The sequence below is a fragment of the Lepidochelys olivacea genome (assembly GCF_965140295.1).
Source record: "Lepidochelys olivacea isolate rLepOli2 genome assembly, chromosome: 5".
Taxonomy (NCBI): Eukaryota; Metazoa; Chordata; order Testudines; family Cheloniidae; genus Lepidochelys; species Lepidochelys olivacea.
In genome coordinates this window covers 19,892,240-19,917,552 of record NC_140415.1, presented here as the reverse complement: position 1 = coordinate 19,917,552, position 25,313 = coordinate 19,892,240, and the positions used below count along the sequence as shown (strand labels likewise).

The following is a 25,313-nucleotide window of genomic DNA, read 5'->3' as shown; positions in this document are numbered from 1 at the left end:
AGGAAGTACCACACGGGAGCCAGAGGGATAGTACCATGCTGCCTCCTGATTGGTCAAGTGCCCTATTTAACCCTGGGGGATGCCCCAGGAAGTTGTCTGGGCAACCACACAGAATTTGGCCTGCTGTGACTCCAGACTTCACCTTGTCTCCTAATCTCTGACTTCTGACCCTGGCCTCACTCTGACCCCAACTCTTGCTTACTGAACCTGGTGCTTGTGATTCCTCTAACTCCTGCTCAGCGGCTACCATCCCTGACATGCAGACTCCAGCCCAGCTGTGACAGCTAGGCCAGACCGCCTACGCCCAGCTCTCTTATAATGAGTATTTTGGGATGGAGATTTTGTTCTCCTAAAAGAGAAAAAAAAGTTTTGAAGCTTGCTAGCAACCCAATGAAACCATGTGTAAATGTGCATGTCGTTTGCAGCAGTTGGCCCAGCACTATGAATTTGGGGACATTATGATGATCGTGCTCAGTGATATTTTTGTGACTGGTGTAGGCAATGACTGACTGGGTGAACAGCTACAGGCTGAAGATGCTAGAAATGAAGATGCTAAAAGTTGATTGATACCAACTTTTCATGCCATGATTGTTGAGTGAAGCATTTAAGAGGGCTCAGTCTGAAATGGGTTCTATGTCTCAGACAGCTGCTACCTTTGTGTCTACTCTTAAACCATCAGCTGCTCCTCCTGCTTCCATTGCCTAGTCATACGATACTACCTACTCCCGCTCCACAGCCTCAGCAGCAGAAGTTGCCAGCTCCTTACTGTTTCTGCTGTGGTAGTACAAGTCATTTGGGTAATTTAACTTCCTGCCCGGCTAGAACTGCTATGTGCCAAGCGTGTGGGAAGGAAAGTGTGCCGAATACTGGTTCACAGTGATGGGAGGCCCAAAATGCCTACTGTAAATGGAGAGCCACATAAGACCACCTTTGCCAGGACCAATGAGCTGAAGCTGATATCTCGTATCATGGGAAATTAATGGTGCACCACTGAAGTGCATAGTGGTTCCGGGTGCTGAAGTTAATGTTGTTCCCTTTTGGCTAGTTCATAATCTGGACATTTGCCTGAATGCAGTGGTTATAAAAGCTTGGAATTTGTATGCTTTGCAGACTGTGGGTGAAGCTGTGTGCTCTGTGCTCTAGAAAGGCATATTCTTGATTGAAAAGTTTTACATTGTAAAGGCACTGCTGCAAATGCTGTTCCATTTTTGTCCTACAATCTGTGTTTACAGCTTAGTATTATACAAGAACTTGCACAGGATAACTTGGATGTAGAATAGAAGGGAGTAGCCAACATATCATTTAGAGACACCATGATTTATTTAACAGTGATGGTGTTCTGTCCACGGGATATGTGTACTCTCAACAGTTGGGTTCAACACCATGCCCCTTTGCACTGCTTGCATGTTGTGTACCTCCTGCACTTGTAGACTAGACCTGAGCAGAATTGCAGTGCATAAAAGATAATGGTATCATTTGGAAGGGCAAAGGGCCATCAGATTGAAACTCACCCATGGTGATCATATACAGGGAAAATGGCAACATTCGACTGTGCACAGATTTTAGGATACTTAATAAATATGTGAAATATGAGCCATTTCAATTGCCAAACTTCAAAGAGGTGAGATGCCAGGTAAGTGGATCCTGGATTTTCTCTCTGTTGGATTACTAATCTGGTTATTGGTAATGTCATAGAATCATAGAATCATAGAATATCAGGGTTGGAAGGGACCCCAGAAGGTCATCTAGTCCAACCCCCTGCTCAAAGCAGGACCAATTCCCAGTTAAATCATCCCAGCTAGGGTTTTGTCAAGCCTGACCTTAAAAACCTCTAAGGAAGGAGATTCTACCACCTCCCTAGGTAACGCATTCCAGTGTTTCACCACCCTCTTAGTGAAAAAGTTTTTCCTAATATCCAATCTAAACCTCCCGCACTGCAACTTGAGACCATTACTCCTCGATCTGTCATCTGCTACCATTGAGAACAGTCTAGAGCCATCCTCTTTGGAACCCCCTTTCAGGTAGTTGAAAGCAGCTATCAAATCCCCCCTCATTCTTCTCTTCTGCAGGCTAAACAATCCCAGCTCCCTCAGCCTCTCCTCATAACTCATGTGTTCCAGTCCCCTAATCATTTTTGTTGCCCTTCGCTGGACTCTCTCCAATTTATCCACATCCTTCTTGAAGTGTGGGGCCCAAAACTGGACACAGTACTCCAGATGAGGCCTCACCAATGTCGAATAGAGGGGAACGATCACGTCCCTCGATCTGCTCGCTATGCCCCTACTTATACATCCCAAAATGCCATTGGCCTTCTTGGCAACAAGGGCACACTGCTGACTCATATCCAGCTTCTCGTCCACTGTCACCCCTAGGTCCTTTTCCGCAGAACTGCTGCCTAGCCATTCGGTCCCTAGTCTGTAGCTGTGCATTGGGTTCTTCCGTCCCAAGTGCAGGACCCTGCACTTATCCTTATTGAACCTCATCAGATTTCTTTTGGCCCAATCCTCCAATTTGTCTAGGTCTTTCTGTATCCTATCCCTCCCCTCCAGCGTATCTACCACTCCTCCCAGTTTAGTATCATCCGCAAATTTGCTGAGAGTGCAATCCACACCATCCTCCAGATCATTTATGAAGATATTGAACAAAACTGGCCCCAGGACCGACCCCTGGGGTACTCCACTTGATACTGGCTGCCAACTAGATATGGAGCCATTGATCACTACCCGTTGAGCCCGACAATCTAGCCAGCTTTCTACCCACCTTGTAGTGCATTCATCCAGCCCATACTTCCTTAACTTGCTGACAAGAATACTGTGGGAGACCGTGTCAAAAGCTTTGCTAAAGTCAAGAAACAATACATCCACTGCTTTCCCTTCATCCACAGAACCAGTAATCTCATCATAAAAGGCGATTAGATTAGTCAGGCATGACCTTCCCTTGGTGAATCCATGCTGGCTGTTCCTGATCACTTTCCTCTCATGCAAGTGCTTCAGGATTGATTCTTTGAGGACCTGCTCCATGATTTTTCCAGGGACTGAGGTGAGGCTGACTGGCCTGTAGTTCCCAGGATCCTCCTTCTTCCCTTTTTTAAAGATTGGCACTACATTAGCCTTTTTCCAGTCATCCGGGACTTCCCCGGTTCGCCACGAGTTTTCAAAGATAATGGCCAATGGCTCTGCAATCACAGCCGCCAATTCCTTCAGCACTCTTGGATGCAACTCGTCCGGCCCCATGGACTTGTGCACGTCCAGCTTTTCTAAATAGTCCCTAACCACCTCTATCTCCACAGAGGGCTGGCCATCTCTTCCCCATTTTGTGATGCCCAGCGCAGCAGTCTGGGAGCTGACCTTGTTAGTGAAAACAGAGGCAAAAAAAGCATTGAGTATGTAACCCTTCTGCCCGTCAGAGTTGGCAGCAACAAGGGCCGGGTTCAATATCTAGGGGTTCCATTCCAATAACACAATGCAAACCGGCTCGAGCCCCCACCCAGTGACCTGGGACAAATATATACCACCCCCGCTGGGCGCCTCCAAGAGGCAATACTTCCCCTCTCGCAAGCACATAGTCTGAGTGTAGCAAAAGTCTTTTAATAACAGAGAGAAACAATGTGGCATTATGTTGGGGAAACACCACCAACTGGATTCATAACACAACCCATGAGCAAAAACAACCCCACCCCAGGCAAATTGGGGCATGCCCTTTTCCCTTTGGTTCTTGAGTCCAGCAACCCCAAAAGTCCAATGCCCCAAAAGTCTCTGTCCCTGGTCAGGGCAGCCCCAGAGTTCGAAAGTTTATCGGCGGAGCTTTACCTCCCAACCTGGGTGGAAATGGGACGGGGGTAAGAGGCACCTTACGTGATCTGAAGCTGACCGCCCCATAGCTCCATAGCGGCGCTCCGCTCCGCTCCACCAGCCGCCCCACAAAACTCCTTCGCGCAGCTGCACTCCGCTCCACCAGCCGCCCCACGAACTCCTTCACTCAGCTCCACGGCCCACAAGCAGCTCCTGCCATCCACACACTGCTCCGTGTCAAACTGCTTCACCAGCCGTCCCACAAACTGCTCCACAATATATCTTCAGGCTCCCCCACTACTTAACACAACACTCAGTGATTTCAGCGCTTAGGTGAATTCAGCTTATAGGAGGGGAGCCCCAGTGCTGGTGCACTGTCAGCCCAAAGTGAGCTCAGCAGCCTATAACTAGACTTCTAATGAAATCAAAATTAGCTCTGATATTCCACAGTGGAGAGAGGAGGAAGTGCAATCAGCATGTAAGGCCCTCACCAAGGGGCCCATGCCACCAAGTATTAATACTTGTCCCCAGCCTCTCTCCATTCACACAGTTTTGGAACCCATGACCCTTGCCTAGCGAGTGCTACTTAGATGATGGTGAATCCCTCCATCGTAACAAAAGGCCACGTACAGTTCCAAGCACAGTTCCCATAATCAGGGTAATAACAATTTATTCTTCCTGCCCCAATAACAGAGACACTGGGGATCCCACAGCAGCCAAAGTGACCATTTGGGCAGCTATGGTCTCATTCTAGGCGTGGTGGGTGTGCCTATGCAAATGAGATCGGCCCCTGAAGTTCTTTTCCACAACTTGCCACACCTCACCACCAGATGTCAGGGTGGAGCTCATCCTGACTCTGCTTACATCCTCCCCCCAGCTGAGACTTTGTCGTCCCGACAAATCACACTCCCTTTATACCAACTCATTGGTTTCCTCCAAAGGGCCTCAGGAAGCCCACTTTAGCTTCCACAAGCCTGTGTGCTAAATGTATTGGCTCCTCACTAGTCACCCCAGGTGCATCATAAGTTAACCGTTTCACTGGTCTTATCACCCTGTCTCGTCTATTGAGAATCTCTGTTGCCGAAGTAAGGGGAACATCCTCTTGAGTGACGGATGGAGAGGCTTCCCTGGAGGGTCCCTCGGCTACTGGCGTAGGCCCCTGCACTCCTAGTTCTAACGCTGGAGGGTCCAAGGTGCCCAGGACATCCTCTACCTGTCTGTCCCCATTGTCCAATAACCTGTGTGTGTCATCACAGGGGGGTCTCATCAGCAGCACCGGGGTATCAGAAAGGGGCCTAAATAGTTCTGCCATTGGGTTTAGGGCGGAAGAGGGAAAACTCTCGTTTGGTTCAGCTGATCGAGACTGAAATCTTGTCTCCATCCCAGGATACACCAGGGTTGTGTCTTCCTCCTCAGACTCACTCTTAGATGTGCAGAATAGGGGTAAGTTAGCTGCAGGGGGCCCACTGTCTGTGTTGGATGGCGGCTTTGGTCTAGCACCTCTGTTCTGCCTGGCGGCCCTGCCGTGGCCCATCTCACAAGGGGTGCTTACCAATTCCCCCACAGGGAGCAAAAGGTTTCTATGCACCGTCTTTATTTGCCCTGGACCGTCTTCAGGTTTGATCTTGTAGACCGGCAGATCTCCCAGCTTTTCCATCACCAGGTAAGGTATTGCCTTCCATCTGTCAGCTATCTTGTGTTTGCCAGCAATACCCAAATTTCGCAGCAGGACTCTGTCCCCCGGCTGGAGCTCCTGCGAACGCACTCTAGCATCATATCGATGTTTGTTGCGGTCTGCGTTCTTCCGAGCCGCAGCGGTAGCTAAGCGATAAGCATCCCGCAGCTTTTCTCTTAGTCGGGATACATATTGCTGATGAGTTTCATAGCTATCTCCATCCTCTGATACACCAAAGCACAAGTCTATGGGTAATCTTGGTTCTCGCCCAAACATCAAGAGATATGGGGTGACTCCCGTAGCATCGTTCTTTGTGGCATTGTAGGCATGCACCAGAAATGCGACATGCTGGCTCCAGGTTGCCTTCTGCTCTGGTCGCAAAGTTCCCAACATATCTAATAGGGTTCGATTGAACCTCTCTGGCTGAGGATCACCTTGGGGGTGATAAGGCGTTGTCCTAGACTTTTTAATTCCTGCTATCTTCAGCACCTCCTTCAGAAGGTGACTCTCAAAATCCCGCCCCTGATCAGAGTGTATCCGAGCCGGGAATCCATAGACTGAGAAATATTTGTCCCACAATACTCGAGCAACGGTGGTGGCCCTCTGATCACGTGTGGGATATGCTTGTGCATACCGTGTAAAATGGTCAGTCACTACTAGAATGTTTCCAACATTCCTCTTGTCTACCTCTACAGACAAGAAATCAATGCATACCAACTCCAAAGGTTTGTTGCTGGTGATGTTCTTGAGATATGCAGCCCTCGTGGGCAGAGTTTTCCTTTGAACACATCGAGCGCAAGTCTCACATTTCCTGCGAACATCTTCAGCCATTCGGGGCCAATAGAACCTACTACGAATAAGTTCCAGGGTCCTCTCCATCCCTAAATGCCCAAAGTCATCATGCAGGGCCCTCATGGCCAGGGCTCTGTACTTTTTTGGCAGTATTAGTTGTGCTCGTTGTTTTTGTAAAGGGTCAGTGGTCATTCAGTGTAGCACTCCCTGAATCAGTTTTAGTTTGGTCCATTCTCTCAATAGTAGTTTACCCTCCGGGTTAGGTGGGACAACCGCAGTTGGGCTTCGCCCCTCCCTTTTGGCAAGTAGTGTATCACGAATGTCAATATCTTGCCGCTGGGCTTCTTGCCAGTCAGCCGCATTGAGCATGGGCAAAGGAGATTGGTCTAATGCAATATAGTTCACCGAAGCAGAAGGCATGCATTCAGGGGGCAGGCCCAAAGCTTCTGCAACACATCCCTGAAAGTCTTCACGGGCCTCTGGCTCTCGGCGACTCACACTGCAAATAGCTCTCACTCCATCTGTGAGTATCACAGCAACTTCTGGAGCCTGCGGACGCCTGGACAATGCATCTGCATCTACATTGCTTCTCCCTGATCGGTACTGAATGCTGAACTCATAGCTAGCCAAGGCGGCCACCCATCTCTGCCCTGTAGCATCCAGCTTAGCACTTGTTAACACATAAGTCAGTGGATTGTTGTCTGTCCACACCTGGAACTGAGCACCATACAAGTAGTCTCGAAATTTCTCAGTGATGGCCCATTTCAAGGCCAAAAACTCCAGCTTGTGGGTGGGATAGCGAGTTTCACTATCAGACAATCCTCGGCTGGCAAAGGCTACAGGTTTACATTTGCCTTCCACTTCCTGGTACAGGACTGCTCCCAGACCCTCCAAACTGGCATCAGTATGCAGGATAAATGGTTTGCTTGGGTCAGCAAAAACTAGGACTGGAGCATGAGTTAGGCAAGTAATGATTTCTTGAAAAGCCCTTTCACATCTCTCATCCCACCGTGGCCCAAATGGTGCAAAGGGGCCATTGAGTCTCTGCACAGGAGGCTTTGGGGACCTCCCCTTATTCTTGGACTTAGATTTGTTCTTGCTGGACTGATGTCCCCTGGTAAGATCATTCAGAGGCTTTACAATCGTAGCATAGATTTTCACAAATCTGCGGTAGTAGCCACTAAATCCAAGGAAGGTCTTGAGTTCTCTGTAGTTACTTGGACGTGGCCATGTAGTGAGTGCTTCTATTTTATCAGGATCAGTACTCACACCTTCTTGGGACACAATGTGACCCACATACTTCACTGAGGTTCTGCAGAACTGGCATTTGTCAATTGAAAGCTTCAGACCATAATCCTCCAACCTATCAAGCACTTTAAGAAGTCTTTCTTCATGCTCCTCTAAGGTTCTTCCAAACACAATCAGGTCATCCAAATAAACTAACACTTGCAGTAAATTCATGTCTCCCACAACTTTCTCCATGAGACGTTGAAAGGTGGCAGGTGCTCCAGAAATCCCTTGGGGCATGCGTTCGAACTGATAAAACCCTAATGGGCAGATGAAGGCTGTCTTCTCCTTATCTTCTTCTCCCAGAGGGATCTGGTAGTATCCACTTCGAAGATCCAACACAGAGAACCACTGGCTTCCCAGCAAACAGTCTAAGGCATCTTGCATTCGAGGCATAGTGTACTGGTTGACCACCGTACGGCTGTTTAGGGTGCGGTAGTCAATACACATCCGGATTTTCCCATTCTTTTTGCGGACTACCACAATGGGTGAGGCGTATGGGCTGCGGGACTCTGTAATGATGCCATTCGCAGCCAGCTCCTGAAGATGATGTCGCACATCTTCCATCTCAGAGAGAGCAATCTTCCTAGATCTCTCCCTGAAAGGTCGAGAGTCATGTAGTCTGATATTGTGCTCTACTCCTTTTGCACATCCCACATCCCACTCATGCAGTGAGAACACCTTGGATCTTTCACAAAGTTTCTTCCTCAGGCGATCTTTCCAGTCCTCGGACACTGGTGAATCTCCAAAGTCAAACTTTGCTGGGTCTATTGCCGGAACTGGAGTTTCATACTGGGGTTTTACAATCGACTCAGGCTCAAAGAGGTCTGCTATCTTTTGTCCTTGCTTCACAAAAATATCATGACTCGTTTCATTAGCAATCAGTATAGTCACCCTTTCCTGGGCTTCAGCAGGTAGGGTTATGACTCCACTGGGGACCAGCACTCCTTCAGGGAGCTCTCCTCCCATCAGCTGCTCTATCATTGCTAACGTCCCTTTACTGCCTTTCAGACAGGTACTCATGACAAGCACTTCTTGCTCCGTCCTTGCAGGCACTACTAAGGGGGTTGTGCCCGCGTACTTCAGTGCCCCAAGCGGTAGCTCAGATGTGTCCCTTTTAGCGCTCTCAATTTTCCTATAGGCTTCAGCACAAAGCGTATGGATCATCAGGGTATTCAGGTACTGGTCCCCAGCCCGCCTTCTGCAGTAATCCGCGAGTACCTTGAAGAGACTGGAGTTGGTCCCTATCAGCACAGACACATCAGAAGTCCCTTTAGGGTCAGGGCATATTAAGGCAGCTGTGTCTACCTCTTCTCTTACCCCAGCAACCTCCTCTGGGAATTCCAGGTGCAGTATGACATACCCTTGGTAGGGGTATTCATCCATGCTGAGGCCACATAGGCCAAGGCCAGTCAGTGGCTGTATAGGCAGGTGCCTAAGCATCTGTTGGTAGAATGACTGAAATATAATAGTCACTTGAGATCCAGTGTCAAGCACTGCTTTACACTCCACCCCTTCGATCCTCACCATGACCTCTGCTCGAGGCCCTATCAGTCCTGCAGGGATCCCAGCTGGACAGTCTTTTCTGGGGGAATCTTCAAATCCTGCAGACCTGGGGGGTCCCCGTCCCCAGACCCTCTGGCAGCTACCGGATCTCTCCCAACTGATCCTCAGCTTTCCATACACTAAGGAGGGGTTTTCTTCATTACGGCACTTGGCAGCACTGTGTCCATCCTGACCACATCGGTAGCAGAAGAATTGACTTTTCCCCCTTCGCCTGGGGGGGATGGTGGCTCTAAGTGCGGGCTTCTCAATCGCCACAGTTTGAGGCTTCTTATTCCTAGAAGTCTTAACTCGGTCAACGGTACTTTGCAGCTCAGCTATCCGTTCCGTCAGGACCTGCATTTGTTGGGCAAGTTCCTCTCTGGTGCTCACCATCAGTACACTGGCCATTTGCAGTGGTGTTGTGCTGGCTGGCTCCGATGTTTGGGCTTCCCAAAACTCACTGGCAGCCTGCCTTTCTTCCTCCTCTCGGACCTCTTTTATCAGCTGGGAGTAACTTGGGGGATGTTCCCGTCGTTCTCTTAGCCGGAGATGAAGTAGAATCGGGTTCTGATACTGAGTTCCTCTTACAATTTGAGCCAGTCTGGTCTGATCCATCTGCTCAGCAGTCACTGCTCCCCTCATGACAGCTCTCTGAAGCAGTCTCTCCAGTCTCTGTATGTAGGCTGAAGCCTTCTCGCCCTTTTGTTGTCGGGAATTAAGGAACTTACAGTAGCTGTCTTCAGGGCCCTCTACGCTCCCAAAGTTGTGTTCAAGGGCCTCTAGGCAGTCCTTCACACTGACCCCAGGGTCAATGAGCTTCAGGGTGCGAATCACATCTAATGCTGGGCCGCCAAGGCTCTCTATAAGGCATCTTCGCTTTTCTGCATCTGGTACGGCCCACTCTTGTAGCATTTCAGTGGTATGCTCTAACCAGGGTTCAAACTCCTCCTCCCCAGCAAATAATCTTAACTTACGACAAGAGTCTGACTCAGCATGGGGCAGCACAACCTTTTCCAATATTTGCCCCAGAGCTTTTGTCCAATCATCAGCCGAGGCTGCAGCCTCCGAGCTAGAAGCTGCTGAGCCAGGGCCCAACAAACCTGACATATTAGCCATTATACAAACAGTAATTTCCTCAAAATATAAGCACAAACAAAAAAAAAATATAAATTGTTTCCCAATGTAGTGGATCACTCAACAGGTGCTTGCGAGGGGTACTGACCCAGGCGATCCCGGACGAGCCCCCAAAAATGTAACCCTTCTGCCCGTCAGAGTTGGCAGCAACAAGGGCCGGGTTCAATATCTAGGGGTTCCATTCCAATAACACAATGCAAACCGGCTCGAGCCCCCACCCAGTGACCTGGGACAAATATATACCACCCCCGCTGGGCGCCTCCAAGAGGCAATACTTCCCCTCTCGCAAGCACATAGTCTGAGTGTAGCAAAAGTCTTTTAATAACAGAGAGAAACAATGTGGCATTATGTTGGGGAAACACCACCAACCGGATTCATAACACAACCCATGAGCAAAAACAACCCCACCCCAGGCAAATTGGGGCATGCCCTTTTCCCTTTGGTTCTTGAGTCCAGCAACCCCAAAAGTCCAATGCCCCAAAAGTCTCTGTCCCTGGTCAGGGCAGCCCCAGAGTTCGAAAGTTTATCGGCGGAGCTTTACCTCCCAACCTGGGTGGAAATGGGACGGGGGTAAGAGGCACCTTATGTGATCTGAAGCTGACCGCCCCATAGCTCCATAGCGGCGCTCCGCTCCGCTCCGCTCCGCCAGCCGCCCCACAAAACTCCTTCGCGCAGCTGCACTCCGCTCCACCAGCCGCCCCACGAACTCCTTCACTCAGCTCCACGGCCCACAAGCAGCTCCTGCCATCCACACACTGCTCCGTGTCGAACTGCTTCACCAGCCGTCCCACAAACTGCTCCACAATATATCTTCAGGCTCCCCCACTACTTAACACAACACTCAGTGATTTCAGCGCTTAGGTGAATTCAGCTTATAGTAGGGGAGCCCCAGTGCTGGTGCACTGTCAGCCCAAAGTGAGCTCAGCAGCCTATAACTAGACTTCTAATGAAATCAAAATTAGCTCTGATATTCCACAGTGGAGAGAGGAGGAAGTGCAATCTGCATGTAAGGCCCTCACCAAGGGGCCCATGCCACCAAGTATTAATACTTGTCCCCAGCCTCTCTCCATTCACACAGTTTTGGAACCCATGACCCTTGCCTAGCGAGTGCTACTTAGATGATGGTGAATCCCTCCATCGTAACAAAAGGCCACGTACAGTTCCAAGCACAGTTCCCATAATCAGGGTAATAACAATTTATTCTTCCTGCCCCAATAACAGAGACACTGGGGATCCCACAGCAGCCAAAGTAACCATTTGGGCAGCTATGGTCTCATTCTAGGCGTGGTGGGTGTGCCTATGCAAATGAGATCGGCCCCTGAAGTTCTTTTCCACAACTTGCCACACCTCACCACCAGATGTCAGGGTGGAGCTCATCCTGACTCTGCTTACAAGTACATTAGCTTTTTCCACATCCTCTGTCACTAGGTTGCCTCCCTCATTCAGTAAGGGGCCCACACATTATTTGGCTTTCTTCTTGTTGCCAACATACCTGAAGAAACCCTTCTTGTTACTCTTAACATCTCTGGCTAGCTGCAGCTCCAGGTGCGATTTGGCCCTCCTGATAACATTCCTACATGCCCGAGCAATATTTTTATACTCTTCCCTGGTCATATGTCCAACCTTCCACTTCTTGTAAGCTTCTTTTTTATGTTTAAGATCCGCTAGGATTTCACCATTAAGCCAAGCTGGTCGCCTGCCATATTTACTATTTTTTCGACTCATCGGGATGGTTTGTCCCTGTAACCTCAACAGGGATTCCTTGAAATACAGCCAGCTCTCCTGGACTCCTTTCCCCTTCAAGTTAGTCCCCCAGGGGATCCTGGCCATCCGTTCCCTGAGGGAGTCGAAGTCTGCTTTCCTGAAGTCCAGGGTCCGTATCCTGCTGCTTACCTTTCTTCCCTGCGTCAGGATCCTGAACTCAACCAACTCATGGTCACTGCCTCCCAGATTCCCATCCACTTTTGCTTCCCCCACTAATTCTACCCGGTTTGTGAGCAGCAGGTCAAGAAAAGCTCCCCCCCTAGTTGGCTCCTCTAGCACTTGCGCCAGGAAATTGTCCCCTACGCTTTCCAAAAACTTCCTGGATTGTCTATGTGATGCACATATGTCTATGTGATGCAGTATGGCCAGAAGCCAGCAGGAGAGAGATATAGAAGAGATATCCAGGGGAAGGAGTTGGAGCAGAGTGGTTTGGAGTAGGAGCAGAGTGGTTTGGAGTAGGAGCAGAGTGCAGTTTGGAGGAGTTGGAGCAGAGTGCAGTTTGGAGAAGTGCCATGGCTGGCTAGAAGACCAAGACCTTAGGTAATGAGACACCTGGCTTGTGCAGAGAGAGAGGGCAGGAAGCCCCACAAGCTGAAGAGCAGGAGAGGGAAGTAGCCCAGGGGAAGGAAGCACTAGTTCAAGATCCCTAGGGCCCCTGGGCTGGGACCCGGAGTAGAGGGCAGGCCCGGGTCCCTCCCTCTCAATTACCCTTCTCTGGATTACCAGTGGGACAGTAGATACCCTAGTTCAGGGGCAGAAAACTGCGCCCTGAACCTCCCCCCAGCCCAAGAAGAGGAAGCGTGGGACCCATCATAATCGTACTGGCAATTTGTCACAGCAAATACCTGTGGCTGACAGTTTGCAGTTATTATTGACTTTCAGCATGCCATTTGGGAGCTATTGTAATCAAATACTCCCTTTTAGTTTAGTTTCTGCTACTGAAGTATTTCGGAGAGTAGTCTCTTAGCTTCTTGATAATATCCATGGTCCATGTTGCTATCTGGATGACATTCTCATCTTTCCTAACACCTTGCCTGAGCATAATTGCATTCTGGACCGGATGCTAACCCAACTCCAACAAGCTGACACCAAGTTGAATGCAGTCAAGTACAGTTTTGCAAAAGATGCTGTAACATTTCTGGGCATTCTCTGTCAGTTGATGGTGTGAAACCAACACCTGAATGGCTGAAACCTGTTGCTTCGCTACCTTTACCCACTGATCTAAGCAGTTTATGTTCTTTCCTCACCTAGCTCAGTACATAGGTGGCTGTACTCTGCCCCATTTTAGTACCCTTGCCAAGCTGCTGTGGGATTTAATCCAGGGCCAGTTGGTTTGGACTAAAGAGGCAAACCAGGGTTTTAAAAACTTGCATCAAGCCCTCTGTCAATGCAATCCTGTGTTTATTTTGATCCAAGGAACCTCATAGTGATTCAGACCAATGCATGCAATCAGTACCTGGGCACAGCTCTGCTCCAGGAGGGACAGACGGTTATATTTGCACCCCATACTCTCACCCCGACGGAAGCAAAGTATTCCCAGATGGAGCTAGAATTCTTGGTGATGGTTTTTACCATTGTATGCTTCAGAGTCTACTGAGTGGGAAGACCTTTTACATTAGAAACTGATCATTTGCCTATTTTGGCCTCTATCATAAAGCCACTGACCTGCTGAGTGTGAGACTGCAGTGGTGGATTATTCAGTGACAGCAGTATGACTTTAATTTGGTATATATCAAAGGAAGACATAAATGACTTGCTGATGCTCTTTTGAGAAATTCTACTGGGTTGGTGCCTTCGTATCCAGAAATGAATGAGTATAATGAAGCATGTTGAGTGCGTTTACTACATGTGTTGTTAACCAGCAAGATATACTGCCTACTGAAAGGGAAACAGATGGAGAAGATGACACCCTTTCTGTGTATGATGATGATGTCATATGGCCAGTTGGGGAATTCTCACTATAGCAATCCACCCACAAGCTGAATCAGAGGTATAACCTATGGTCCTGGGATCACCTGGGCCTCCAACATGGTACTGCTGAACTTTTGGGGAAAAGAGAAGGAAACTGTGATAACTGGTGTGTGTGTGTGTGTGTACTGTGATCACTGGTGTGTGTGTATTGTGATGACTGGGGTGTGTGTGTGTGTGTGTGTGTGTGTGTGTGGCCTTCCTGCTGATTGCTTCCCATTCCTGTTTGTTACCTGGTTCCTGTTCCCTGAAGTCGAACTGCTCCAGTTCTTGTGTCTCGGCACACATAGTGTTGGGTGTGTGTAGTTACTCAGGGCCTGCTGCTACATACCTGCCATTTGGACTGTTATTATGTTTTGTCCAGACTGTTACTGAGTTAACTGGTTCACGGTTATTACATGTTTTGATTTGACCACCTACGTGCATTTTGCTTCAATTTCCTTGTGTTTTGCCACTGATATTCTGGGATGCATCACAGCACAACAAGGTATTAGGCAACCTAAATATAGGCGTCACTATCAGCTCCCTCTAGAATAATTACTTCCAGAAATTGTTATTAGTGTTTTGCAATACCTGGCCTTTATTCTAGTTTATTTTGGGCATAATATGTCCATGTTTGTCTTTCTATTTCTGTGATAATTTCCCATCTAATATTCTTATATCTCTTTTCTCTAGTCTTCTTTGTTGACCACTTAGTATCTAAATCATATTTACAAATTCACTATGGGTTAAATATTTATAAAAGATGAGTGTGACACACAAGCTTCTGGTACATTTCCAGCTCTAAAACAGTAAATAAGCACTAAAAATCCAATGAAAAATGGCATCAGTTATTAGAAAACAGACGTCATATTCAGTGCCAAAAATATCCAGCTTTTCCATAAATTAGAGGAACTCAATAATTAAACTATACCTACACAAGGAAAGCCATTAGCCAGGTAAATGACTATTAACATTGATTTGGTGGTTTCAGGCTAGTTCCTTCATAAATGAATCACAAGATCCATTCAGAGAAGGCGAATGCCCCAATCATCACTCCTGACTCAGGTAATGGACCTCTTTCTCTGAACATCCACAGGTGTTGTGTGATGAATCTGATCATCAGCAGATTACATACTTCTCTCCCTCCACTCCCAGAGGGTTTCAGCTCAGCAGGAGGGAAAGCGCATAACAGTGCCCTCGTCTGGCCAACCAGGTAAGGTAAGGGAGGTGAAGATTCTGTTTATCTCAGCAAGGGAGATGGCTCTCTGGGGATCTAGCAGCAGAAGAAGGCATTTCTGAGAACAATTGCAGGAGCAGTAGGATACAGGCCTGCCCAGAGCCTGTTGGGGTCTTGTAATCAGAGAACGAGGTCAAGAAGTTTCCGGGAGAGGTGACAGTCCAGATTCAAGCCGGGTGTCCTGTGGGAATCTGAGAGGAAGGTAGAGTTTGGAGGCAGGTGGGCTCTGTGGTACAAGAGAAGCTGACTCAGCTGCTCTTTTCTGACACAAATGACTGATACAGGATATGACCACTTGTGCGGCACACCCTATACAATTGCTTATGCCCACTTATGAAGAGTTTATTCCCTTTTCTTCGTTCACCTGACCAGGTTAAACTGGGGGAGTGTGGCCTTTTCTGGGACTCCAGGGCAACTGCTCAGTGAGGAGGGGGCCTGACCTCAATCATGACACCAGATCTGGGACTAAGGACACATGTGAATTGGATATCTGTGACTTTGGTAACGTTTTGTGAGTGTATGGTTAAATGGCCTTGGCTAATTAAATCAATTTCCATTGCCTAGATTATATTTATAATCAATCAACCATGGTGTCTCATCTCTCCAAACTGCTTTCAGAACAGCCAAGCATGTTGTGACCTTGGAGCACTAAGAGTATAGTTACTTCAAGCTTTGGTGACTGGCTCACTTTCCTTATGTTAGGGCCTGATCCAAACCCCATTGGATATGATCACAGACCGGCCTGAAAAATGCTGTGAAGAAAGCACTAGAAGGTGCAGCCACCCAACCAGGGATGGCTCTACCAATTTTGCCGCCCCAAGCAGTCGCCGCCAAATTGCCGCTGCCGCAACAGCGGCGGGGCTGCCAGCAAAGAGTTGCCGTCGAATTGCCACCGGGCGACACAGACTGCTGCCCCATTCTGAATGCCGCCCCACACGCCTGCTCAGAAAGCTGGTGCCTGGAGCCGGCCCTGCACCCAACCAACGAGCAACTCAGTGCTGACGTGACGAGCATGAAAACCTGCATCCAATCAACTGACAGTCCCAAACAGCAAACCAAATGACTTTATGCAAGAGATATATATTTATACACAAAAAGCTATGTTAAAAGAACATTGCAAGGTCAAGCACTGAAATATGAGGAAATTCCCCCTTGCGCATGTGCATTATGACATAATCTTTAAGTAGATGACCACTTGCTATTTTGTTCTCCAGGACTTCCGCTTTGTTCAGTACACAGGATGGCTGGTGCTCACTGAATGAGCAGCTATTAAACATTTGTTTTAACTAGGGCTATCAATTAATCGCAGTTAACTCACGCGATTAACTCAAAAAAAATAATTGCGATTACAAAAATTAATCATGATTAATCGCACTTATAACAGTAGAATACCAACTGATATTCATTAAATATTTTTGGATATTTTTCTACATTTTCAATATTAATTTCAATTACAACACAGAATACAAAGTTTAAGAATCTGAAGTGCCATCCAAAATCTGAGAGGGACGAGGTGTGGAGCATGCTTTTAGAAGTCTTAAAAGAGCAACACTCTGATGCGGAAACTACAGAACCCAAACCACCATAAAAGAAAATCAACCTTCTGTTGGTGGCATCTGATTCAGATGATGAAAATTGAACATGTATTAGTCCACACCGCTTTGGATCATTATTAAGCAGAACCCATCATCAGCATGGAAGCATATCCTCCAGAACAGTGGTTCCCAAACTAGGGGCGCTGCTTGTTCAGGGAAAGCCCCTGGGGGGCTGGGCTGGTTTGTTTACCTGCTGCGTCCGCAGTTTTGTCCAATCACGGCTCCCAGTGGCCATGGTTCGCCGTTCTCAGCCAATGGGGGCTGCGGGAAGCGGCGCAGGCTGAGGGACATGCTGGCTGCCCTTCCCGCAGCCCCCATTGGCCTGGAGCGGTGAACCACGGCCAGTGGGAGCCGTGATCGGCCGAACCTGCGGACGCGGACAGGTAAACAAACTGGCCCAGCCCACCAGGGGCCTTCCTTGAAAAAGCTGTGCCCCTAGTTTGGGAACCACTGCTCTAGAATGGTGGTTGAAGCATGAAGGGACATATGAATCTTTTAGCGCAACTGGTATGTAAATATCTTGCAACAGCAACTACAACAGTGCCATGCGAATGCCTTTTCTCACTTTCAGATGACATTGTAAACAAGAAGCAGGCAGCATTATCTCCTGCAAATTGTAACCAACCTTGTTTGTCTGAGTGATTGGCTGACCAAGAAGTAGGACTGAGTGGACTCGTAGGCTCTAAAGTTTTACATTGTTTTATTTCTGAATGCAGTTATTTTTTGTACATAACTCTACATTTGTAAGTTCAACTTTCATGATAAAGGGATTGCACTACTGTACTTATATGAGGTGAATTGAAAAATACAATTATTTTGTTTTTTACAGTACAAATATTTGTAATAAAAATAAATATAAAGTGAGCACTGCACACTTTGTATTCTATGTTGAAACTGAAATTAATATATTTGAAAATGTAGTTAACATCCAAAAATATTTAAAATAAATGGTATTCTATTATTGTTTAACAGTGCAATGAATCACAATTAATTTTTTTAATCGCTTGACAGCCCTAGCTTTAACCTCTTTGTACAGTGCTTGGCCCCAGGCCTTATTGGCTGTATGCTATTTAAATCCTGCTCTGAATACAGAATTATTACTTTCCTTTTAGGCTGTCTATGGGGCTCATCACTATGGTATCTGACATGAATGGATTTATTTTCACAACACCTGTGATGCAATCTTCAAAGATTTTAGCTTCACAGTTCTAAAAAACCTCTACTGAGCATGTGTGAACTGAGATTCTTCAAAGGCTTGCAACTTGGTCAAATTTGGATGGATTTTTACAGGAATAGAAAAAGACACATCCCCGGCATAAGAGCTACTCACTTACCAAATTTCAGATCCCTGCAGCATGGAATGCTAGAGCTTCTCAAGAAATTGTAAGAATATTTGTAAGATGGAAAACAATTTTTTCCCCTTAACCTCGTTCTCAGAAATGACCAAACAGTTTTGGCTGCAAATTAAAAACACTTGTCAAAAACAAACAGCCTGAGCCAGACACTCAGCATGGAAAGTGTCAATCCAAATAGTAAAGCTTGGTAAAGTTATAACCAGCTGAAAACAGGGCCTAATAATGGGAAGTGTCAGGCAACCTTAATAATAGATGGTGCTGTGCTGCCAGCTCCACGTATAATACAGTTTGGTTGGGACGGAATCATTACCCCGGCACTCACACCCTCCCACACATATGACAGCAGAGTACAGAATATTATGGCAGCCAGTACACAAATGCAACTCCCCCCATACAGCTCTTGTGTGGGAGTTGGAGATTGTATCTATTTAGACTGTAAACTTTCCAATCTAGATTTAAGGTGGTGTGAAGGGGTTGACTCACTGCTAGCATCTCCACGGGACCAGGGGTGGCATGGCGTGGCAGCTCTCTCTCCGTCGAGATCGGCTGCCACTGGTTGCTCCACCTCTGTGGTGGTCTGCCTCTTCCTGTGACTTGGCCTTTTTGCAAGGTTACTTCAAAGTCTCTCCCCTTCCAAAAAGCAAAGGAGGTTAACACAAATAAATTGAGTTAGCAAGAGAGAGGAAGGAATGACCTCCTGTCAGGATGTATCAGGATCAGGTCCTCCCTTCCCTCAGGCAGGGAACTTCAGACAGTTGGAGTAATGGAAGTTCCTGCTTTCTCTTTGCTGTTTCCTTAGGACTGAGGGTTGAAGGTCTGTTCTCTTCTCTGGTCTGCCCACAAGTGAGCTTTTCTGCTTCACTTTAATCTCCTCCTTCCACCTATGCATGTCTTGTAGGTGTGGTGAAGTGGGGCTGGTTGAGTCCTTAACCCCTTGTTGTACAGTGTGGGGTTTGTATACCCCATCAAACACTTGCCCTCTCAAGATGGCACCTGCAGAACCTGGGCCAGCAGATTGTTTCCCCCCCCTCACTGGAAAAAACAGATCAGCATTTTTTGTGTGCTTTTTCCTCTCTATGCTGAATTTGGAAGTCATACAGCCTGAGGGCAGGTACCAGCACATAAACTGAGGGGTTGTGTCTTTCATGGCACTTAACCAACTCTAAGAAGGCATGATCAATGACAAGTCTGAATGGATTTCCCGGGAGGTAATATTGTAGAGAGTCCACAGCTCATTTCATGGCAAGTCCTTCCTTTTCTATTACTGAATATGCCTGCTCCCGAGGGAACAGTTTGTGGCTCAAATACATTACAGGATGCATATCACCTCCGCTGATATGAGCCGCCTTCTGCACTTTGCACAGTGGCTCCAAATGTCTCTGGAGGTGCTGCCTGAAGCCCCTAAGGAGGCTGCATGGTGCAAGACGCTGATCCCTGCTGACAGCGCCAGAACAAAGGCCAAGGCAACACATGTCACTGTCCTTGCTAACAGCTATTCAGGAGCAATAGCTGGGCACTGGCGGGAGGGGCTGCTGCTCCCCACCCCCCAATCTCCACCTATGCTTTGCAGGCTGTCTTGGCTACAGAAAAATCCACTGGTGGCTGCATGCAGCCATGGTGGCCGCATTTGAGAAATGCTGGCCTAGTCCTACTTCTGAGGCATTGGTTTGTAAAGTGAACTCTTTTGAGAAGCTGGGACTGAACAGGACAGGTTCTTGACACATATGGTCTTTCAGCTTCTCAAAGGCCTTTTCTCAGTGAACCTTCTTGGGGCTGCTATCCTTAATTAGGTCTGTGAGGGGGCTGCTGTCATCCAAAAGTCTGGCACAAACTGGCAGTAGTAGCCTGTGAGCCCAAAAACCTTCTGACTTGTTTCTTGTTTCATGGCTTGGCATGGGCATGCTTTTGAGGGTCTGGACTTGTTCAGGAGGAGCTGAACTTGACCCTTCCCCAAAGTATATCCCAAGTAGGTGATCTCCTCCTGCACCCCAAACCTGCCATCCCTGGCCCCACCCCAGAGCCCACCCCCCCAGCCCTCTGCCCCAACCCAGAGCCCCCTCCCACACCCCAAACCCCTCACCCCTGCCCCACCCCAAAGCCTGCACCCCCAGCCAGAATCCTCATCCCCCCACCCCCCCACCCCCTACCCCAGGCTGGAGCCCTCTCTCGCACCCTTAATCCCTCATTTCTGGCCCCACCCAGAGCCCACACCCCTATCCAGAACTCATACCTCACTCCCCTAGCACCCAAGGCCCTGCCCCAGCCCAGAACCCTCTCCCAAACCCCAAACCCCTCATCCCCAGCCCCACCCCAGAGCCTACACCCCTAGCCAGAGCCCTCATCCCCCCTTCCACATACCCCTTGCCCCAGCCCAGTGAAAGTGAGTGAGGGTGGGGGAGAGCGAGTGACGGAGGGAGGGGGGATGGAGTGAGCGAGGCAGGGCCTCAGAGAACGGGCGGGGCAGGGGCAGGGCCTTGTGGAAGGGGCAGGGCTGGGGTCGGAGTGGAGGTGTTTGGTTTTGTGCCATTAGAAAGTTGGCAACCCTTTCCAGCTCCTGAAACGTGGTCTGCACTGGTCCCATCAGGTAAGATGCCAACAGGGTGGCCACTGGGCTGCCATCACCACTCAATCAAATGGTATCAGGAAGGCCTCCGGATCATCTTCATGGCCCATCTTTGTGAATTTCCCTGGCATGGCAGGACTACCAGGCCCAGGCCTACAGGAGGGGAAGCCCTGGGGAGACACTGAGGCTGCATCAAGGCCACTACCTGTTGGACCAGTCTTTGCTGCTGTTCCTGCTGTTGTGCCCCTAAGTCCTGGACCAGGTCTTGCTGCTGGGAAGCCATTTGCTGGTGCTGTGGCTGCTGGGCTGCTTGTTGCTCTGCTGGTTCTCAGTCATCGATTTGAGAAGACATTCTAGGTCCATGTTGTCTGTCCCACCAATTCACATCTTTAGGTGGAGGGTGTTTGACCATCTGGGTCAGCCACTTCTCCCCTTCTCTAGGAATGGGAAGGATACTCACATTTTCCACCAGTTAAGGGGTCGCCTCACCGCTGGCACCTCCTCATGGCCAGGAGTGACGTGGCAGCTCTGTCTCGATGGGGTCCCTGCTTCCAGGGTAGTCCACAGACAAAAAGTAAGGTGAGTTAACACAAATAAATTGAGTTAGTAAGAGAGAGCAAGGCATGGCTCCTTCTCTGGGTGTATCAGGATCAGGGAGGGACCTTCAGGCAGTTGTTGCTGGGGAAGTTCTCACCTTCCCTAAGCTTTTTCCTCAAAACTGAGGGCTGTTCTCTTCCCTGGTCTGCCCACAAGGGAACTGTTCTGCTTCTCTTTTAACTCCTCCTCCCGCGTGTGTATATCTTGCAGCTGTGATGGGTGAGAGCAGTATTTGTTAATGTATTCTAGCCCTGATGGCTGCAGAGAAAACTTTAAAAGCTTGAACTGAATGCAAACCAACGTGCTGAGTCTGCAGACAGCTTGAAACAATAGCTTGGAGGTGTGAACTGCCCCATATATCTCAGTAGGTTGTTGACTCAGGAACCTACAGATGACAAATCATGTCAACACTGTTAACAAAAGCATCCAACTAATATTCTTATTGCACAATTCCAAACCACCTCCCATATCTTCAAAGGTGTCAATATCTCCTGCTTGCACCCTGACAGCCTCTGTGGTTATGAATTGTCCATACAAAATTCTGTGGCAGATTGAAAGCTGATAAGGTGCGGACAATATAAAATAAATTGAATGCAATATCAAAATAAATATCACAGGGGCTATTATGCTGATTGTTTTAGTCATGTTCATATTTAATTTAAAAAATCCTCATTTTTTTTAACTTGAAGCTGTTATAGAATTCCCAATCCACCAAACCAGTGTACCCCAGAAATGCAGAAGTTTTGCTGGAAGAATTAGCTTCAGTTTGTCACAGACTATGTGGGTCTCTTGTGTATATTATAGTCATTTTTATATTTTATTTATATTTTACTGTTGTTGGGTGTATAGTTTGTTTTATTTGTTCACATTTTCCATGCGTAGCATATTTATTACACCCTTTTAATACTATTGATGTTGTGGTTATTGCAGATATTTTTAAAATATTTTTAAAATTAATAAAAAAATCCATATATTAAAAAAATAGCTTACTATTTGTAATAATACTCTCTGTACTGCTCTGGCATACACTGGGTATATGTTACATCCCTGATAATTATATTCTCTTCTGAAACATTGATGTGATGTGGTCAACATAACTATGGGGTGAGGAGTGGGGGGCATGTGTGCATCAGGAAATTTAGTTATCTTACATAAAATACATACTGTATTGCAATACCAAAATGCAAAAGGCAGAGATTATGCCACGGAACTAGGGATTGGAGCACCCCTTATTTCATGATGGATTATAATATAGAGGGGACTCGTCAAGGCCTTGCGGCCTTTAACAAATGGTGTTGTGGCAGTTTTATGAGCCCCTCTTTATCTGTTGAAACGAAGCCACATATGATCTCGAGACAGGTCAGCTGTGTGTGGGGGTTTTTTTTTTTCTATCTGCGTTTTAAACTGTAAGCTCTTTGGAGCAGGGACTTTCTTATTTTTGTGCCTTGCACAGTGCTGAGAAAATCTGGCACCAAATAAAAATAATAACAGAGGTCAAAAGTAAATGTCGCATCCTGTTTATGTTGCATCAAAACTTCAATATACGGGAAGACAGCAACATCGCATCTTCACCACCCAGCTCCCAAGAGTGCTTTGGGGGACATATACACCTCTCCCAAACCCTCCTGTGTGACGAAGGGTCACAGTGTCGCACGGAAAAATTAAACTAAAGTGCACGCGGCTGTACTAGAGCAGGTGGGAAAACCTGCAACCCAGTTCTAGCCCGGTCAGTCATTCCAGCTGCTCCTAAATCTTAAGCACCACTAGCTGGTGCCCATCAGCAGGGCTCTTCAATTCCTATTTGTCTGTCTCTTTCACAGGGACCCGCGTCCTCACTAGCTTCCTGTTTCTATTGCATTGGGATGGGTGGGGGTGAATGGGAGGTTCCATTTATCCTGAACAGAAACCATCCTCCCCTTTCCTCCTCCTCCCACCTAGCCTGAGCTGACTCCATCTTGGTCGACTCTCTAGCCTGTCTGTTTATCACTCTCTTCATTCCTCCCCCCACTCCCTCCTCCTCCTCCTCCTCCTCCTCCTCCTCTCGTCATTGTCCGTAATAGACGACGCGGCGGCAGCAGGCAGCAACGTGCGGCGGCGGCGGCAGCAGCAAGCAGCTCGTTCTCTTTATAAACCCCTCTGCATTGCCCGGATGTGAATGGATTACAATGTATCTTTCAGGGAAACGTATTATTACCAACGTCTCCATGGGGGAGTCACTGATGATGATGAGGCGAGAGCTGTAAACTTGGAACAAGTTTAAGACTTTTAAAAAACAAACAAACCAACAACACAAAAAGCACCAACCGAGGAAGGACAGAGGGAACAACACATCCCGCCACCACCAAGATTTTGAAGAGTTTGTGAATAACCATGTGTTTATAAAAACAAAAGAGGGAAAAGTTACTTGGATTTTTTTTTTTTTGGCTGGCTTTTATTTTTGTTCTGTTTTGGGTGGGGAGATTTTGGGACACTTGTTTCGTGGTGGTGAATCAAAAAAAAACGAAAAACAAACAAACAAACAAACAAAAAAAACAAAGCCAGGTGTAGTGTTCGTTTAAATCGGGGAATAACCCTGGACCAGGACTGAGAACCAGTTAAAGTACTTTTTGTTGTTATTTTTTTGTTTTTGGGGGGTCAAACCTATGTGAGCTTATAAAGCACTTTCGCAGAAGATTTCTCTCTTTAAAATAGATACATATTTCCTTGGACTATTGTGAACAGATTTGTGGCCATTAAGGTAAAGTTACAATTTGCTGTTAGAGTAACTTGTGTGATTTTTTTTTAAAATTGTTGATCCCGTTGTGTCATTTTTGAAAAAAAAACCTTACAACTTGTGCAATGTGTAAATTCAAACTGAAAATACACTGTACTAGTGCATTTATGCAGTGTAGCTATATGTATGAACTTATATTGTTCAACGATCCATCTAACGAACTTGGTCCTTTGTTTCTTGCTGGAAAATGAAGTCAGGTTTTGAGGTTTTGGAGTATATGGGGCCTGTAGCAGCAACATTTGAAGTAAAAGTATAACATGCTTTAAGGGTGGAGTGGGAGGGGTCCGCTGGCATGGTCCCCAGAAACTTTTGAGTGTAAAACAAATCAAATGGTTGATTCCCCCCCCCCCCAAGTTTGCAGCAATACTCTCTGTAAATTGAAACCCAGCATGTGAAATGTAGCGTTAGGTGCAAAAAAACCAAACAAACAAACAAAAAAAACCACAACCAAATCAAAACAGAATTTAAAAAGATGACCTGGATAATACGGGTGTGTGTGTGTGTGTGGGGGGGGGGGGGATATTGTTCTTCTTGGCAAAGTCTTTCAATCACGTGTGTATTTGCAGCCTAGTATAAACTTGCTTTGCCATGTGTATGTGTGTGAGCTGAAGAAATTTAAAGTGTAATCAATTTAAAAGTGCTTCGGACGAGGAGGAAATCTGCACCAATTGACTGGGATTTCAGGCTACGTGAGCTGCGGGTCTGGAGGACAATGAGGTGCCCGCTTGCGTTTTTTCTTTTCCTTTTGGAGGTGTTACTGTGAAAGCAAAGCCCAGAGCCAGGGGAACGTGCTCTTTTTCTGCTGCTGCTTTGTCCCTTTTCCTTAGCTGAACTTGCAGTCCGGCTTGTTTTGGTTTGTTTGCGGGGTTGCCCCCCCCTCCCTCCCTCTCGCTTTCTCCCGAGGCAGAAAGAGTTTGGTTCAGAGTCAGAGCTCTGCCGTGTCTCTCTTGCTCTTTAGTGGCGGTAGCGGTGTGTGTTTGGTGAATGCCGTGATTATAGCAATGAAACCCAGAGCTCGGTACTGTTCTTGGAAGGGGAGTCCCTTCTCTCCTCTCTCGGGCGGTAGGTACCGCCGCTGGGCTAGAGTCGATCGGTGGCCGGCCGGTGTAATGGTGGAGCTAAGTTCGGATCTGTGGGCTCGGACAGGAGCTGCTGGAGGGGGGCTTGCTCACCACGCGGCTTTTTATTTTTGAATGTATTTATTTATTTGCCTCCACGGGGGCTGCGAGCTCTTTATGGAGCGAGTCTCCCTTTG

General features: G+C 47.5%; 1 protein-coding gene across 9 annotated transcripts in view; it reads left to right on the top strand.

Moving 5' to 3' along the window:
* Positions 1-23,339: 23,339 nt before the first annotated feature.
* TCF4 (transcription factor 4) overlaps positions 23,340-25,313 on the top strand; it is a 314,975-nt gene continuing 313,001 nt past the window's right edge. For 2 of the 9 annotated variants that reach the window (XM_084629488.1, XM_084629484.1), the window contains exon 1: positions 24,638-24,775. Coding sequence is in view for 4 of the 9 variants with exons in the window: in XM_084629477.1 (XP_084485603.1) it covers positions 25,060-25,120 (61 nt within the window). In the remaining 5 variants the exon portion in view is untranslated. Of the gene's footprint in view, positions 24,023-24,637; positions 24,776-24,892; positions 24,912-24,977; positions 25,121-25,313 lie in introns of those variants that run through there. The other 7 variants (XM_084629478.1, XM_084629476.1, XM_084629483.1 and 4 more) reach the window with 6 other exon arrangements.